The 13,708-nt window shown below is 38.0% G+C and overlaps 1 protein-coding gene across 5 annotated transcripts in view; it reads left to right on the forward strand.

The window, feature by feature from the left end:
- The window catches only part of DOCK3 (dedicator of cytokinesis 3), a 595,846-nt gene that overhangs the window by 522,948 nt on the left and 59,190 nt on the right, over nt 1–13,708 (forward strand). For all 5 annotated transcript variants that reach the window (XM_042929498.1, XM_042929501.1, XM_042929500.1 and 2 more), the window contains 4 exons: nt 202–300; nt 10,908–11,002; nt 12,762–12,837; nt 13,363–13,463. In XM_042929498.1, coding sequence (XP_042785432.1) covers nt 202–300; nt 10,908–11,002; nt 12,762–12,837; nt 13,363–13,463 — 371 coding nt within the window. The remainder of the gene's footprint in view (nt 1–201; nt 301–10,907; nt 11,003–12,761; nt 12,838–13,362; nt 13,464–13,708) is intronic.

Below are 13,708 nucleotides of genomic sequence, written 5' to 3' on the forward strand. Positions count from 1 at the left end.
CAGAAGTCTTATTAAAACTCCCAAGCCCTTCAGAAAACTTAGCAGAAAGGAAAACTCATTTTCAGGGCCAGAGTTCTCACCTTCCCTTTCATGATCATTGGGGCCATCTCAGACCCTTCCTTCTCTCCTTGCCCTCTGTGGATTGGGGAAACACAGCTCTTGTGATTAGTTGCACCAAGTGTTTTCTCGGTTGGTCCCCAGGGTGAGTATGTGTCCTGCCTTCTCTCGCTGCTCCGCCAGATGTGTGACACCCATTACCAGCACCTCCTGGACAACTTCCAGAGCAAAGATGAACTCAAGGTAGGCAGCAAACCTACCTCAGAACTGACTTTTCACCCAGGAAAGGAAACATGCAGCTAAGACTGACCAGGGGCTTTCTCCTGCCAGGGGAGCAAGTACAAGTGACCAGCTCTGCCTAGGGTGAAGGGTTCACCAGCCCCACTTTACAGCTGTGAGTGTACGGCTTCCCAAAGCTGAAAGCCAGCAGTGTTCTTACACACCCAGACCTCAGTAACACTGGCAAGTTTTCACTAATAGCAGCCCTGTGACCATGTCCCTATATGAGAGACTGCTCTAGGCCATCGTAGCTGTCAGCAAACCAGAATTCTTCCCTTTCTTATGAACTCAGCACTCATCTTATATTTTGCCCGTGCAAATCAGACTCCACTGTTTAATAACTATATGATAATTAATAATAATAATAATAATAATAATAATAATAATGGCAACTTTTCATTAAAATGTATTTCTGGAAGTGACCTGTAGAGAGCAAAAGTGAGCACTGCCCATTGGCTACAGACTCCAGATCTAGAGCACCAGGGCAGATAGGGCAGAGAAATGGGCCATGATCCAGACAAGGGAGCATTCCCAAGCTTCCAGTGGTATCACTGCTGACAAACTACTGGGGCTATGTCTTTGCCTTAGAATGTGCTACTTACTAAGTTCATCCCTTGACGAGCAAACTATTGCAAATTTTAGTTGTATGCTCTGCCTCCATTCAGAACCACAGCATTTGCATTTCATAATAATGCATTATATTGTTTTTCATTTGCATGACCTTTATTAATCATATTGTATCAGTTAATAAGTATTAGGCGTCACTTGCTAGTATTTGATCTTGCCTGCCTTTCCACAGACATGGATCTCTGCAGATTGTTATCATTAACTCATTGCCATAAGGTCAGCCTATCTTCTTGGAGGGATGAACTTTGACAGCCTTGAAGTGAGCCAAAAGTTAGCCAGAGCCCAAAGCTCACATCCAAGTCAAGCAGTGCTTGAGCTGGGGTGTGGAGCCTGAAAATCCAGTGTTGGCTGTTCTAGAGCATTTTCATCACATGTGTTATACTAACTGATTTGCATCCAAAAGCTCAGGCTAGCATCATTCTCTTACTTTTTAATTAAATGTTTATTTTTATAACAATATATATACATAAATTTTTTATTTTTAAATTTGTTATTCATTTATTGAAAGCCTGCTGTGTGCAAGCACTATACCCAGAACTTTGTGGGTTTTTAAATTTTTAATTATACAGGGTCTTAAAAGTCAAAACAGGGGCGCCTGGGTGGCGCAGTCGGTTAAGCGTCCGACTTCAGCCAGGTCACGATCTCGCGGTCCGTGAGTTCGAGCCCCGCGTCAGGCTCTGGGCTGATGACTCGGAGCCTGGAGCCTGTTTCCGATTCTGTGTCTCCCTCTCTCTCTGCCCCTCCCCCGTTCATGCTCTGTCTCTCTCTGTCCCAAAAATAAATAAAAAATGTTGAAAAAAAAAATTTAAAAAAAAAAAAAAAAGTCAAAACATATCAAAGCTTATAACATAAAATGGTCGTTCCCTGCCTCAACCTGACCCCATGTCCAATTGCCCCAAAAGCAGCCACTTTGAACTCTTTTGCTGTTCTTCAAGTTTCTACTGCCATTTAAAATTTTAACTGTCAAAAAAAATGATAAATAAAATTTTAACTGTCAGTTATTATCTATTTTCTTCTTCCCATGAAAGATGAGGGTGATTCTTCTGTATCATTCCCCACCCCCCCCCCCGACACACATACACATCTTTCCTCTCTTTCTTCCAATATAGGTGGTTACTTTATTCCAATATAGTTTGCATACACTCTTGTTTAAATTGGTAATCAACTCTTCTTTATTACAGCTAGGTAAATACTGTGGTGACCCAACTACTATGCTACTACACTTCCTTTCTTGTAAAACTTTGTTTTTTTCTGGAATTAATTGCTCCTTTTGTTATTTGCATGTTTCTTATTTCCTTTTGGTTTTTAAATCTGGCTAGGCTTTGCTACTACCTCTCTGTAATAAATCTCTCCTTCCAGCATTCCTCAAGGTCAAATCTGTTGGATACTGTCAGGTCACTTTTTTTTTTCCTGGAAACTTGCCCTGTTTTTATTTGTTTCAGGAAACAAAGTTAGAGACAAAAGTTAGAGACTTTCCTCCTATATGTACAGACTTTTGGATGTCAGTCCTGGGTCTGAAAGTGAAGTGCTCTGGTGCTACTTAGAAGCTGTATATGTGTGCAAGGCTTGTCTCCAGCAGGCTTCCCTGTAGCTGACTAAAGAGGGTCTGGTCATTTGGTCAGAGCATCCTCTAATTCCTATAGCTACTGGTGTGTTCTCTTGGACTTGTGTATTTCCTGAGAGAGGAATCATTTACCCTTCCTAGGGATGGAGTAGCCTGCCAATATTTTGGGAACCAAATAACACAAAGGGTCTGGGGACCTTCCAGTGTAGCAGGTAAACTTTGTATCAGTGCCTATTTTCATTTTGGCATGTCCACCCTCATATGTTGCTGTATCCTTGAGAACAGATCTCAGTAATCAGCTACTCCAGAGAGCAGCCCACAGTCTTCTGACAGGATGGGGAAAGCCTGGTCACCCAGGGACGTGAGATGGCAGAAGCGATCTTAGGGAGACTGTCAATCAATCTTCCTGGTTTTAGCCCTCATATCCCAGTCCCACAGAGGTACCTGGCGATGCCTACAGTTTCTGAGATCCTTGCTTCCTGTTGCTATCACTTCCAAAGGCTCTTGGCTGTCATCTTTCTCAAGTATATTAAGTCAGTCACCATGAAAGCTTTCAAAATTTGTTCACCTCTTCTGATTACTGTGTTCTTATTTCCTGTTTCCTTTGTCTCTGTGGACATATGTATTTCTTAACTATCATTTTAGAGGATTTGAGCTGAAACAGAGATGAGGGAACATATGCAGTCCACCACACCAAATATAGAGTTCTGTACATATGTTCTTTTATTCATGACAGCATTATTGAGATATAATTTGCATACCATAAAATTTACACTTTTAAACTATACAGTTAAGTGTCCCTGATTATATCCCTCTTAAAAGACATCACAAATTAACAAGATCAAGCTAATAATTTATAACTTTGCACAAAGAAAAGCCCAAGACCAGATGGCTTAATTGGTACATTCTACCAAATTTTTAAGGAAGAATTAATACCAATCCTTCACAAGCTCTTACAAGAAATAGAAGAGGAGGGAACCCAACTCATTTTATGAGGTCAGTATTACCCTGACCTGGAAACCAAAAACAGACATCACAAGAAAAGAAAACTATAGACCAATATCCCTTATAAATATAAATGCAAAACCTTTAGCAGCATACTAGCAAACAGAATCCAGGAACATATTAAAAGAGGCATACACCATGATCAAGTGGGATTGAACACAGAAATGCAAGGTTGGCTTAATATATGCTAATCAATCAATGTAATACACCATTAAATAGAATAAAGGACCAAAAGAGGATCATCATAATGGGTGTTAAAAAAACACATTTTTAAAAAAAATCCACCAGCCTTTCATGATATAATCATTCAACAAACTAGAAATAGAAGGGAATTTCTTCAGACTGATGAAGGACACCTATGAAAAATCCACAGCTAACATCAGACTTAATAAGAAAAGATTGAATGCTTTCCTCTTAAGGTCAGGAACAAGAGAAAGACATCTGCTCTAACCTCTTATATTCATTATATTGGAGGATCTAACTGGAGCATTTAGGCACAAAAAAGAAATAAAAGTCACCCAGGTGGGAAAGGAAGAAGTAAAACTATGTCCTCAAATGACATGATTTTGTTTACAGAAAATCCTAAGACATCCAAAAAATACTATCAGAAGTAATAAGTTCAGCAAAGTTGCAGGATACACAATTAATATACAAAAATCAATGGTATTTCTTAGCACTAGCAATGAACAATTCAAAAATAAAATTAAGAGACCAGTTCCATTTATAATAGTATAAAAACAAATAAAATAATTAGGAAAATTGATTTTAAAAGACATAAATGAAAAGACACCCCATGTTCATAGATTGGAACACTTAATACTGTTAAGACAGTACTTCACAAAGTGATATACAGGTTTTAATATAAGACCTCTCCAAGTTCGAGCTGCCATTTTGCAGAGGTTGACAGTCTGATCTATAATTCATAGTGGAATGAAAGGGACTCAGAATAGCCAAATGGTCTTGAAAAAGAAAACAAAATTGAAGGATTCATACTTCCCAGTTTCAAAACTTACAAAAAAATAACAGTAATCAGAATTGGTACTAGCATAAAGATAGACATAAAGATCAATGGAATTGGATTGAGAGTCTAACTAAACCTTTGTATTTAGTAATTTGATTTTCAATAATATTGCCAAGATAATTCAAAGAGTAAAGCAGTCATTTCAGCAAATGGTGCTGGGACAATTTGATATCTCTGTGCCAAAAAAAAAAAAAAACAAAACAAAACAGTTGTACCTCTACCTCATATCATATTTTAAAAATCAACAGGAAAGGGATCATAGACCTAAATGTAAGAGCTAAACTATAAACTTCTTAGAAGGAAACATAGGAGTGTATCTTTGTGTCCTTCAGTTTAGCAGTGATTTCTTAGTTATGACACCAAAAGCAAGCAACAAAAGAAAAAACAGATGTAGACTTCATCAAAATTAAAAACTTATGTATTTCAAAGTATGCCAACAAGAAAGTGAAACAACCCACAGAATGGAAGAAAATATTGACAAATCATATCTACTAAAGGACTTGCATGTAAAATATATAGAGAACTCTTACAATTCAAGAATAAAAAGGCAACTTGATTTCAAAATGGGCAAAGTATTTGAATAGACATTTCCTCAAAGAAGATACAGATGGCCAACAGGCATATGAAAAGATGCTCAGCGTCACTCCTCATCAGGGAAATACAAATCAAAACCACACTCAGATACCACCTCACGCCAGGCAGAGTGGCCAAAATGAACAAATCAGGAGACTCTAGATGCTGGCAAGGATGTGGAGAAACGGGAACCCTCTTGCACTGTTAGTGGGAATGCAAACTGATGCAGCCACTCTGGAAAACAGTGTGGAGGTTCCTCAAAAAATTAAAAATAGATCTACCCTATGAGCCATCAATAGCACAGCTAGGAATTTACCCAAGGGATACAGGAGTGCTGATGCATAGGGGCACTTGGACCCCAATGTTTATAGCAGCACTTTCAACAATAGCCAAATTATGGAAAGAGCCTAAATGTCCATCAACTGATGAATGGGTAAAGAAATTGTGGTTTATATACACAATGGAGTACTACGCGGCAATGAGAAAGAATGAAATACGGCCTTTTGTACCAACGTGGATGGAACTGGAGAGTGTTATGCTAAGTGAAATAAGCCATACAGAGGAAGACAGATACCATATGTTTTCACTCTTATGTGGATCCTGAGACTTAACAGAAGACCATGGGGGAGGGGAAGGGAGAAAAAAAGGTTAGAGAAGGAGGGAGCCAAACCATAAGAGACTCTTAAAAACTGAGAATAAACTGAGGGTTGATGGGGGGTGGGAGGGAGAGGACGGTGGGTGATGGGCATTGAGGAGGGCACCTGTTGGGATGAGCACTGGATGTTGTATGGAAACCAATTTGACAATAAATTTCATATTTAAAAAAAAGATACATAAATTGCCAATACACACATGAAAAGATGTTTAACGTCATTCATTAGTCATTAGGGAAATGCGAGTCAAAACCACAATAAGACACCACTTCACATTGAGAGTGGATATAATCAAAAAGACAAATATTAATTCTAGTTTAAATATTTGGTGGAATTCACCAGTGAAGCCATCTGGTCATGCACTTTTCTTAGTGTGAATCTTTTAAATTATTAATTTCATCTCTTCATTTATGATAGGTCTATTCAGATTTTGTTTCATTTTAAATGAATTCTGGTTTTTTGTATCTTTCTAAGAATTTTTCCATTTCATTGAGGTTATATAATTTGTTGGTGTACATTTATTTATGGTAGTACCTTATAATACTTTTTAGTTCTGTGTCATTGGTAATGGTGTCCCTTCTTTCATTCCTAATTTTAGTAATAGTGTCTTCTTTCTCTCTTTTTTTTCCCTCTTTTTTCTTGGGTTTGTCAATTTTGTTGATCTTTTCAAAGAAATCAACTTTCGGTTTCATTTTTTGCTCTGTTCTGTTCTGTCTGTTTCACTTATTATTCCCTTCTACTTGCTTTATGTTTAGTTTGCTCTTCTTTCTCTAGTTCCTTAAGGTGTAAGGTGGGTTTTGATTTGAGATCTTAACTCTTTTTATTTTATTTTATTTTATTATTTATTTTTGAGAGGGAAAGAGAGGGAGAGAATGAGCATGAGTGGGGGAGGGGCAGAGAGAGAGGGGGACAGAGGATCTGAAGCAGGCTCTGTGCTGACAGCAGCCAGCCATTGTGGGGCTCAGACTCACAAACTGTGAGATCATGACCTGAGCCAAAGTCAGCTACTCAACCAACTAAGCCACCCAGGCACTCCAAGACCTTATCTCTTTTTAATGTAGGCACTATAGCTATAAGTCATAGCTTCATCCCATAAATTTTGATTTGATGTTTTCATTTTTATTCATCTCAAAGTATTCCTAGTTTCACTTGTGCTTTCTTGTTTAACCCATTGGTTATTTGGGAGTTTATTGTTTAATTCACATATATTTTTTAATTTATTTATTTTGAGAGAGAGAGCAAACACTGAAGCAGGGTGAGGGGCAGAGAGAGAACCCCAAGTAGACTCCACAGTCAGCTCAGAGCCCAGTGTGGGGTTTGAACTCACCAACCCATGAGATTATGACCTGAGTGGAAATCAAGAGATGGATGCTTAACCAACTGAGCCACCCATGCACCCCCTAATACACATGTGTTTTACTTTCCCAAATTTCCTTCTACTATAGATTTCTAACTCCCTTCCATAGTGGTTGAAGAACATGCTTTATATGATTTCATTTCTCTTAAATATATTGAGGCTTTTTTTATGGACTGACATACATTCTGTCCTAGAGAAGAGAATGCATATATCCTTCTATGTGTATCCTGCTATTGTGGGATGGAGTGTCTATGTTATATGTCTATTAGGTCTAATTAGTCTATAGTATTGTTCAAGATTTCTTTTTCCTTGCTGATACTCTATTTAGTTGTACTACACATTATTGAAAGTGGTATATTGAAGCCTCCAACTACCATTGTTGAATTGTCTATTTTTCCTTTTAATTCTGTCAGATTTTGCTTCATGTGTTCTGGGGTTCTGTTTTAAATGCATATATGTTAATAATTAAGTCTTTAAAACATATTGGCTCTTTAGTTATTATAAAATGGTGGGTTTTTCTGGTCTCTAATGACAGTTTTTGTTAAAGTCTATATTGTTTAATATCAATATAGCCATACCAGCTCTCTTTTGGGTACCATTTTCATTGAGTATATTTCCTATCCTTTTACTGTCAATATATTTATGTCTTTGAATCTAAAGTATGTATCTTGTAGACCACATATAATTGGATAATGTTTATTTGTTATCCATCTTTCCATCTCTGCCTTTTGATTAGAATGTTTCATTCATTTACATTTACTGTAATTACCAATAAGTTAGGATGTACATCTGCCATTTTGCTGTTTGTTTCATATCTGTCTTATATCTTCTTTGTCCCTCTTTTCCTCCATTTATCCCTTGTTTTATGTTAAATAAATATTTTTAGTGTGCCATTTTAATTCCTTCATTGTTTCTTTTAGTATATTTTTAAAGTTATTTTCTTAGTGATTGCCCTGGGAATTACAATTAACATCTTAAAACTATCTACCAATTTCATTTTATAGTATACAAAACCTTGCTCCAATAAAACTCCAGTTCTTTCCCCTTTTTGTGCTGTTACTGTCATATAAATTACATATTTATATATTATAATCTCATCAACATAGTTTTATAAATATTGCTTTATGCAGTTGCCTTGTAAATCAAAAAGGAAAAGAGTAAATGAATTTACATATATACTATCTTCTATATTTACCTATATAGTCACCTTTCCTAGTGCTTTATATTTCTTTATATCAATTAAGTTACTTTTATTTAAGTCTGAGAGACTCCCATTAGTATTTCTTATAGGGCAGGTCTACTAATAAATTCTCACAGTTTTGGGGTTTTTTTTTTTTACTCTTAAGAATTTTTTTTTTACATTACATTTTTCTTTACATTAAGAATGTCTTAATTTTGTCTTCATTTTTGAATGATAGTCTCGCTAGATTCAGGACTCTTTGTTCATGTTATTTCAGTACTTTGAATATGTCATTCTAATACCTTCTGGCCTCCATCATATCTGCTGGTAAGTTACCTATTATTGAAAATCATTTGCACATGATAAATTATTTTTCTCTTGTCGCTTTCAAGATTCTCTCTTTGTTTTTGGCATTTGGCAGTTTCACTATGATATGTCTGTATATAGATTTCTTTGATCTTATCCTATCTGGAGTTCATTGAGCTGTTTGGATGTGTAATTGGAGTTTTTTCATCAAATTTGGGTTAACCAATATTCCTTCAGAAAGTTCTTCAACATCTCCTCCTCTTTTTCTCTCCTCTTTTTCTGATTCTCCTATTATTTGTATGTTTTTACAATTGGTGGTGTCCCACAGGTCTCATGCTATGTTTGTTTTTCTCCATATTTTTCTTTCTGTTCCTCTGAACAATCTCAGTTGACCTATCTTTTAAATTTGCTGATTCTTTCTTCTGTCAGTTCAAATCTGCTGTTGAGCTTCTCTAGCAAAATTTACATTTTAGGTATGGTACTATTAAACTCTAAAATTTCTACTTAATGCTTTTTAAATAATTTATATCTATTTTATTGATATTCTCTATTTGGTGAGATAATGTCCTTGTACTTTCCTTTAATTCTTTGGCATGGTTTCCTTTAGTTCTTTGAGGGTATTTATAACAGCTGATTTAAAGTCTTTTCCTAGTAAGTTCAGTATTTGAGCTACCTCAGGTAAAGTTTCTCTTGACTTCTTTTTCCTGTGTATGGGTCATACTTTCATGTTTAATTTCACATCTTATAATTTTTTTGTTGAAAACTGGAAAATGTAAATAATGTGGCAACTCTGGAAATCAGATCTCACCCCACCCACCCCACATCCCAGGATTAGTTGTTGTTGCTTTTTTTTGTTTTGTTGTTGTTATTGATATTTGTTTACTTGCTTGTTTAGTGACTTTCCTGGAGTAATTCTTTAATGTCTGCATTCTTTGTTGTGTGAAGCCACTGAGGTCTTCATTCAGTTAGCTTAGTGGTCGGCTAACACCTAGACAGAGATTTCCTTAAATGCCTTAAGCCAATAAGTCTTTGATACTTTGCTAAGTGTCTGTATGCATGTATTGGGGCTCACCTTCAGTGCTCCAGCAGTTTACATTATTGCCTTAGCCTTCACTTCCTACTTCTCATAGAGCCACAAAGTCAGCCAGGGTGAGAGATTAGATTTCTTCAGTCTTTCCTTGGAATATGTACAGCCCTAACATGTGTGTGGACTTCCAGATTCCCAGGTATATGTCAGAGATTTTCAAAGTCCCTATACACACACACACACACACACACACACACACACACACACACACATATATATATATATATATATATATATATATATATATATATACATATATCTCATTCCCCAGATTTTCTTTTAACTCTTCTGGCAATTTTCTTACGTGTTCTGATATGGCCTCTTCATGCAGCTGGGATGTTAAATCCTTATGGCTGATTTTTTTCCCCAATAAATGCCCCCAAGTAAAAGGCTCTTCTCACTGAGTAAGCTCTGAACCAGATCGAACAAGCTCTCTGAATGGGAATTTCCTAGGTTGCTGCCAGACAGATAGAAAAGTTAACAATTTTCTGAGGACGGCACTTTTGAGGGAGCTCCAAAACCATTTTGTCCCTTCTAGTGAATGCTAAGCTGCTGGTTTTCACTATTACTGTGGTTCTGCAGTTGCTTGTTTTCAAGGATACCATGGAGGTAGGAAGAAGAAGGGGATGGGAATAGGGCAAATTAAAATGCAATGAAGTCCACTGTTCTACTAAGATTCAACCCATTTTTCTTGAATAGCACTCTTTGGATTGTTGTAAGTCCTTGCTTAACCTGTCTTTGCCAGTATTCTCATTGCTTTCATATAGGAGCACATTTTTGGAGGTCTTCATTCTGCCATTCCTAAAGTGCTTCTCCTGTCAATGTGTTCTTAACATCCACGAAAGCAGATTCTTAGCATGAAGTGCCCAAGGGCCAGGACCCAAAGAATGAGACCCACAGACCCAGTTGGATACCGGTTCTGATGGGCTGTAATTTTCCCTATGCTTTGGGATTTAGGTACTAGGCTCAGTGGGTACAGAGCTGCATCTGTTCTACCCAGTTTGGGTCTTCTCCCATCTGGCCTACATCTGACTCTCATGCAGTCCTCTAAAAGAGAAGTAACTCACAAAGGGAATCGGAATCTGACCCACTGATTCCACCCATTCTTATGGTCTAGAGGTCAGGAAAGCCCTGTTGAGGAAATGCATGCTGTAGTAGTAGTGGTGGTATCTCACATCAGATTTTCCTCCTGGATCAGGAATTCCTGCTGAAGATTTTCTGTGTGTTCCGGAACCTGATGAAGATGAGTGTCTTCCCTCGGGACTGGATGGTGATGAGACTTCTCACAAGCAAGTGAGTGTGGAAGCACCAGCATCAACAGAGCTATTCTCAGACTAAGGAGAGAGAGTGTGTGTGAGAGGCAGAGAGAAAGCAAGACAGAGATGATTGCCAAGGCCTTGGGGACAGAGAGAATAGGGTAAATGTGAAAAATGTTTGGAGGCACAATCAGCAGGACTTGACTGTTTACCATAAATTCAAGAAGAAAGCATTGAAGATGGTTCAAAATGGAGTCTTAAGTGCCTGGCAGATGATGCCATGGTTCATATAGAAAAGGAATACAAAGGATGTGAAATAATAATACCCAGAGAAGGTTCCTCCTTGAGGAAGACCTGTTTCATGGACCACTGGCCTTTGTTGCTCTCTAGTTGCAAGCAGTATCCCCAGCCCTCCTCTTCATTTGATTTGTGTTGTCTGCCAGATATTGCTTGCCTCCCACAGCTAATGCTCATTACCCAACCAAGACCTGGCTGTAAGGCTTTGACCACTTCTGAGTCCAGCCACAGAATTCACCCTTAGACTGCCCCCAGTCGCCTGTTCCATTCATATTTCTAGCCTGTACTTCTAATTGGCAAACCAGGAGAGTGATGCAGGTGGTAAGGTGCTAACTCATCTGGTTTCCCTTAACTCAGGAGAAAGCCCCTTGGTTTCCACTTTCTAGCCCTCCGCCTTCTCCCACTGATTCGCTTTTTATGTTGGCAATACATGTAACATAGTGGCATTATTTATGTTAGATATTCACAAGGTATCAGTACGGTCTTTCCACTTTGTATCTTTTATGGAGCACTTTTTTTCTTTTTTCAAAATTGCAAACATTTTATAGAGAACAGAAGAATGGTTATAAACAAAGTTGCACATGTATTTCCTCAAATCATGGATTTTCCATTTGACTGTCTTTTGTTTCTTTCTCTTAGCTCTACTCAGAGCACTTCATGGTCCTCCTCAGCCCATCCTACAGGAACAACCTCTTCTTTTAAGGCTTTTACCTTTCAAATTTGTTACTTCCTGTGCTGGTGGACTGGTCTCTCTAATGCACTTTTTTTTTTGCCTTGCCTCTCTTCTGCACCAAAGCCAGGATAGTCAGTGTTAGACATACGTTCTTTTGCCTGGCACCTAAGGCCCTCTGTAATCAAACCCTTACCTGCCTGTCCCACTTCATTTCCTCTCTGCTTTAACCTGTGCCCTTGACTCTGGCAAGCCAGGCTCCCATTGCTCCTTTTATTTGCCCAGGCTAAAATTGAGAGTGATATTCTAGACCAAAGGCTGAAAACAAATGACTTATAGATAAAAATAATAGTATATGATAAGAGTATATGATAAAAGGGATTTAATCATTATAAATGCTTATTATCAAGTAAAATAAAATTATTCTCTAAGTTCTCTGGTAGTCATTATATACATTCATTACCCAAAAGTCCTCAAAATACTAGAATCACTCTTTGAACTAGAAGAAATCTTAAAGAACCAACTAACTTCCCCCACCCCTGTTATAGGGAGGGACCCTTGGGCTCAGGCAGAAGTTGTACCAAGGTCAGGTAATGGCAGAGCCAGGCCTAGAACCCACTGATGTTCTATGCTGTCCTGCCAACTATGGAGCATTTCTCCCAGACCAGTTTTCTGTGAGGTTTCTGCCATCTATCCATTTCCCTCATAGTTACATCTTAGATGAGAGCAAGTTGTACTCAAGATGTTTACTCATAGGTCATAGATGCTAAGTTGACAGATGCCATTGTTAGTCTTTTAACTCTGCCAATGCCTTGTTCCCTTACTACAGTATTATAGTCACTACTGTCCAGTACCTGTCTTCTGCACTGCACAAGAATTTTACAGAGACAGACTTCGACTTTAAGGTAGGAGCTCCTGAGATCCATTGCTATATTTGTAATAACACCAGAAAGCCAAAAAACAAGCTCACTGTTTTTGTTCCTGTTTTTGTTTTACTTAAAATTAACAACCATTTTATTTTACTCACAATTTTTCAGGTCAGGAATTTGAAATGGACTTAGCTAGGTGTCAGATGTGTGGCTGGGAGCTGGGGCAGGCTCACTGGGCTTTTGCTTTGTTAATATGCTCATAGTATTGAACCACTTCCAAGTTTGATAATGACTAGGATATGACCCAAGAGTCTCCCTTTTGGAGGTACCGGGAACCAGACATCCAGGAGTAGGCTTTCTAGGCCAGAAACAACACTGTTGGTTTTAAGAGGAGTCAAGAAAGAAAAAAAAAAGTTGTTTGCAAAGACATTTATAAAGGAAAAAAACCAAAATCTTAAAATTGTAAAATGAATTCTGTGCTACATCCATATATTTAGAATCTCTCCTTGCAAGGTTAAGGACTTGGGCTGTCACAAGTTTTCTCTTTCTCTGTCTCTCTAGGTGTGGAATTCTTATTTTAGCCTGGCAGTTCTGTTCATAAATCAGCCAAGCCTTCAGCTAGAAATCATCACTTCAGCCAAGAGGAAGAAGATTATAGATAAGTAAGACATATGTTTCTTATTCACCTCCCTACCACACATCCAGATAGGGTTATGTTTCCATGAGCGGTTCCTCAGAAGTCCACAAGATTCTCACTGGGTAGCTTTCCAAAGAGCCAAATGTGAGAGTTCAGTTGACAGCCAAATGACGTAGTGCTGGGGGAAGCATTAGAGACAGTGCTGAAGTGCTAGCCTTATTGGGTTTATAGCCCCACCTTCCTGAACTTTCTCCCACTGAAAGCTGGATC

The sequence above is a fragment of the Panthera leo genome, chromosome A2 (assembly GCF_018350215.1).
Source record: "Panthera leo isolate Ple1 chromosome A2, P.leo_Ple1_pat1.1, whole genome shotgun sequence".
NCBI classification, from domain to species: Eukaryota; Metazoa; Chordata; class Mammalia; order Carnivora; family Felidae; genus Panthera; species Panthera leo.